The 5,278-nt window shown below is 45.2% G+C and overlaps 1 protein-coding gene across 1 annotated transcript; it reads right to left on the bottom strand.

Moving 5' to 3' along the window:
• Window positions 1-231: 231 nt before the first annotated feature.
• Window positions 232-1,116, bottom strand: LOC116747570 (ferritin light chain-like). Its single transcript, XM_032619947.1, has one exon. The coding sequence runs from the start codon at window positions 845-847 to the stop codon at window positions 551-553; it is 297 nt and encodes a 98-aa protein (XP_032475838.1). The 5' UTR covers window positions 848-1,116; the 3' UTR covers window positions 232-550.
• Window positions 1,117-5,278: the final 4,162 nt, after the last annotated feature.

The following is a 5,278-nucleotide window of genomic DNA, read 5'->3' as shown; positions in this document are numbered from 1 at the left end:
AAGGGAAGATCCCCCTCCAGAGCTTTGGAGGGAGCATGGCCCTGCCGACACCTTGATTTTGGATTTCTGGCCTCCACTATGAAATAATGAGTTTCTATTAAACCACCAAGTTTGTGGTAAAGTGTTGCAGGAGTCCTAGAAAAGTAATACAGGGCGATTAAAGAAAGGCATTAGAAAGGACATGACACTTCAAGGACCTTAAAGGAAGAGAAGGATTTTTTTCTTCTTTAGCTGCTGCAAAAAGCTTTATTGTTTCCATTTGGTCCAAGGCTTGGGAGAGGGCTTCAGGGTGGTTAAAAACTGCCTGGTGGCTGCAGAGACGGGCTTCAGGCAGAAGCCCTGACACCAAAGGGGCTCCTCAAAGGCCACTGGGCTCCAGAGGCTCCTAGTCATACTTGACGGTGAGCCTTTCGAAGAGATACTCGCCCAGCCCAGCCTGGGGACCAGCCAGCCTGCAGAAGTTGGTCAGGTGGTCACCTATCTTCTTGATGAGCTTCACCTCCTCATCTAGGAAGTGGCTCTCCAGGAAGTTGCAGAAATGTGGGTTTGCTCAGGCAGGACCCAGGGCATGCAGATCCAAATGGGCCTGGTTCAGGTTCTTCTTCATGTTAATGGCGGCTTCCATAGCATCCTGGGTTTTACCCCACTCATCCTGAGATGGCTTCTGCACGTTCTGGAAGACGGCATGGCCGCTGTGCTGGTTTTGCCTTTTCAAGAGACACTCGGCACCCTCACGCCTCTCTTTGGTCAATTCGCGGGAAAAGTGGCCCACGCCCTCCAGAGCCACATCGTCGAGGTCAAAATAGAAGCCCAGAGAGAGGTAGGTGTAGGAGGCCTGCAGACGCATGTTGACCAGGTGGTTGTCGGTGGCCTACACCTCGGTGGAATAATTCTGATGAATCTGGGAGCTCATGGTTGATCGGTAATAAGGAGTTAAGCTCAAAAAATGGTGTTGGCTGGTCCCGGTGACCAAGGATAGCTGAGCGGCTGACTCCGAAGGTTGCGACTGGAAAAAGGGTTGGAGGGTGGTCAGAGGCTGGAGCAAAGGGCATCCCTGGGTCTGTTCCATCCAAACACTGTTGAAGCAAGAGACAGATCAAGGGGACCACTGAGCGCACTGCCGAAGAGAAGAATTTTGATGTGCAGAAGAGCACAAAGCGAATTCCAAGCTGAGGGAACAGCATAAGGAAAGACATGGACATATTAAATGGAGAATGTCCTGTGGTTGGAGTGCCAGCTATGTAGAGCTGGAAAGATACTGGAACTATTTCATGATTATTAGCCTAGAGATTTTGACATTTTGTTATTCAGACTTTAGGAAGCCATTGAAGATTCTGAAGGTTTGAAGTAATGAGAGAGAATACCCTGTTATTTAACAAAGCTGAGGACACTCGTTGACTGCTCTGTGTGTGTGTGTTGACTCCACATTTCCTAGATGCCAATGGATTGGTTTGTATGTAGCCAAAGAGGGTGCTCAGGGAGCATTTGTGTTACATGGATGGGAACATCTCTTTTCTTGCCTTGTTCTGCACTTGCTCTTTTGAAACACATCCTCCATTCTGGGCAGGATCTAATTAGGACCACATATTTTGCTGCATAATTCCCAGTGCAATGTCCTTGGGGATTTGACATGATTGCCTATACGGATGGAGCTGGAGAGGTTAGTTCAGGGAAGGCCAGGCCTCAAATTCAACCAGAGCTTCTGTTTCCTTCCTAAAGTAATCTTTTCTCACTCTCCTTTTACCTGTAGTATTTGTTCCATGATCTGAGACAGTCATTATTCACCACATTACACTATCACCATCACCATCATCACCACCATTATCAACATCAGCCGTAGGAGCAGCAGTTATGAACAGAGTAAAAGGAAGATACAACAGGAAATACTAGCGTGGATAGAAGGAAACTCATGACTTCATCAATGACTTAGGAAAGCAGAAAGGGAGATTTCAGGAACTTCTGGAATACATGCACAAGCAGACATATTTATTTTATGCTTGTATATGCCAAGCCTTTTGCCAGGTGTTTTCATACACCTTAACTCATGAACTTCTCTCTGTGAGGTAGAGATTATAATTGTTAGCCCCTTTTTACAAATGAAGAGATTGTGGCTTTGAGAAGACTCTGTAAGCCATCTAGGATTACACTATTAAGGGGCAGAACCCGAGGTCATTTGATTCAAGTCCAGTGCTTTTCTACTACAACACAGCTCAGCTTGCTTCCCTTTGCCTGGGTTGGTGGCGGTCAGGGAATGAGGTACACTCTGGGGTACCGGATTTTATATTAAGAGGAATCCTTTAAGATCCTTTCCTTAAAGGAGAACAGGGAACCATGTCCAAGAAGCCTTGAACCAGATGTTTCTAAGGCTAGTTGAGCTCAGTCTGACTGGGTCTCTACTCTAAGGCTACTGTTCAAACCACAAGACTACATTGCAGTTTCCAACAGTGTACATTTGGCACTACTAATACCTCCCACACTAAATAAGGCCTGTGAGTCCGTGCCTGAGAGAGAGATCACACTGTGCAGGGCAGTCTGATGGTGCCCAACCCAAGGAAGCTCAAAACCCACATCACACGTTCCATACATTATCTGCAGAACACAGAATGCCCAGCCGCATGATGGAGAGCTGCATTTCACTGTGGGATCTGGTTAAAGATGCCTGATGATCTCTGTCCATGGTCCTGCTCTAAGTCTGGACACACTCACCACCCACCAACACCCCTACTACCACCTTGCTTAGGCCCTCCTCAGTGCTGCTAGGCCACAAACATTTGACCTGTGCCTTCATCTGGGGCTTCTTCAATGGCCCTTGGCAACTGAAGATGAAAATGGTTTTCTCCAGACCTCAGTTCCCTAACCTTGAGTCATGCAGCCTGTCCCAGCATGTTTCAAAGGCTCATCCTGAGAAAGTGCTCAGTGGGAGAAGCTGTCCTTGCCTAGGCTGGCTTTGAACACAGCAGCTGAGCATGCTGAGAAAATGGGGGCAGGACACCCCAGACACACTTAATTGGAACCAGCACTTAACTCATTTGGCTTTGATTTATGGGCCCAGATGTTACAACTCAGCTCTACCTTCAAAGAACAATGAATTCAAGCAAAGGGTTTTGTTTGTTTATTTGTTTTAAGGCTTCAAGGAAGGGAATGTCCACAGTGGGGCGTTGTTTTTTAATAAATTGTCATGAACAAATGACATGATGTATGTGAACGTCCATCATAAATCACAAATGTTCATCATTGTTATCATCTAAACACTAAAGTTCAGTGCCTCATCTAGCTACCTAATATGTGACCACGACCTTTATTTTCCACGTTTATAAAGTAGAGAGTGAGAATTCAAGGATAAAATGTCCTAGAGTTCCAAAGCCTTCCCAGTCTGGCCCCATTCAACCCATCCAAATTTGGCTTCCTCCTTGGAGCAAGCCCTGGCTCCAGCCATGATGTTCATGTCACTGATTCCCAAATACATTGCTCACCATTCCTCTTCAGCACTTCCTCAGCTCATGCTCTTCTCACTGCCTAGCAAGTCCTACTTCTCCCCCAGGGACACCCCTACCTGGCACATGCCCTGGGGAACCCCAAACTCCTTTGGCCTCCTGACCAAAAAGGCCCTGACTTATTCTCACCTCTCACTCAGCCCTCATTCTGCACTGCCTGAGAGTATTGCTCTCCTGTGTTTCCATCCCTAGGCTAATAGACTTTAGGCTTCTTTGAGGTAAAGACTATGTCTTTAGTTGTCTCTTGTTTTCTCCTCCTGAGACCTAATACAGGGTCCCAAACAAACACTAACTGAATAACTCATAAATGAAGATTCCCTTGCTCCTCCTAGGGTTACTGAAAGAAAAAAAGTGACATGTCTGTCTATTGTCAGGAGGGAGAGAGCTATAGTTTTCTAATGCTATTTACGACAAAGGAGGGAAGTATTGAGGCAATTTGTCAGTTCCATTATATTTAATGGGAGCCCTCAATGTGCTGGGTGCTGCCCCTCAAATATTTAATGGGAGCCCTCAGTGTTCTGGTACTGCCCTTCAAACACGAGGAACAGCTAATGCTGGTTTCAATTCACTGCCCTCTCAAATCTGTACCCCCCCCCCCCGAGTTCCTTTGGTCCATTCTTTGGAATTTGCAAGGGAAAGGTGCCATAAAGTCCCAGCCAGAGGCCATTATTATGATGGTTATATAGTCTCTGGGCACAATGGTGGTACATTATATGAAAAATAATATGGTAGTTTCCTCCCTTGTATATGCATGTGATACTGCGATAATATTATTCTGTCATTCACCTTATTTTATCCCTGTGGGCTAAGGTAGAAAACAAATTTGAGCTGAAAAACATCCTATGTCTGTCCTCAGCATAATGGAGAGAAACTTTCTGGGTCCAACTCCAGGAAAGAAGCACCTCTTATGTCCCCAAAGTTTCCAGACACTATAGTTCCCTTCACTGGGAACAGGCTGAATTGTGGGACTGTTAGGGAGTATGGCAGGCTAAAAAATCACAATACCCATGGCACTTGCTTGGCATCTGAAAGGCTGTGACCATTTTGGAACACCAGTTCCAGAGGCTAAGAATCATCCAGGCATGCAACATGGAAATAATGGAGGAGTTAAATATTTTCCCCAAAGAGAAATTCCAGTAAGCTCTTTTTAATCTTGCTATCAAGCTCTATTAGCCAGTGAATAAAGAGATTATTCTCTCCATTTCTGCCATAGAGAAACTGAAAGTCAGAGAGGTTCAGTGCTTTGTTGAACATTATACAGTTTGTCAACAGCAAAATTAAAGTCAAAACCAAAGATTCTGGGTCCTAGTCTCATACTCCTTCATTATTCCACTTTGCCCCAATGGACATGCTACAATTGACTGCTAAATAGCAGGGGCTAGTTGTTCCCAAATGGCACCTTCTTGTATTGAAGTCTTATGGTGACTCTCTCCTTTAGATCTACCTTATAGGGAAAACACTATGTAAGAGATCCTTTGTTACATTTTTAGTCAATAAAACCCCAGGGAAAGGGGCAATGTGAGCTAAGACAAGGCAGCTAAGACAGCTGCGTTGACCTGAGTTCCACTTCAGACAAGGCAAAGAATGTAGTGAAAATCTGATCAATGCCTTATATTCAGTGCCTCTGTTGTGCTAGGCACTGTGCTCAGACATAGGTACCAAAGTTATAAGTACCTGCTTTCAAGTGAAATCAGTATCTTGAAGATATCCATGTTCATTTCAGCATTATTAACAACAGCCAAGATACGGAAACAACCTAAATGTCTGTCGATGGATGATTGGAT

This window comes from Phocoena sinus, chromosome X (assembly GCF_008692025.1).
Source record: "Phocoena sinus isolate mPhoSin1 chromosome X, mPhoSin1.pri, whole genome shotgun sequence".
In the NCBI taxonomy this organism is placed as follows: Eukaryota; Metazoa; Chordata; class Mammalia; order Artiodactyla; family Phocoenidae; genus Phocoena; species Phocoena sinus.
The sequence above is the reverse complement of the archived record's forward strand: the minus strand, read 5'-3'. Positions and strand labels throughout refer to the sequence as shown.

Coding starts and splice junctions, on each gene's coding strand:
- LOC116747570 (XM_032619947.1), bottom strand. CDS start 847: ATGCGTCTGCAGGCCTCCTACACCTACCTCTCTCTGGGCTTCTATTTT.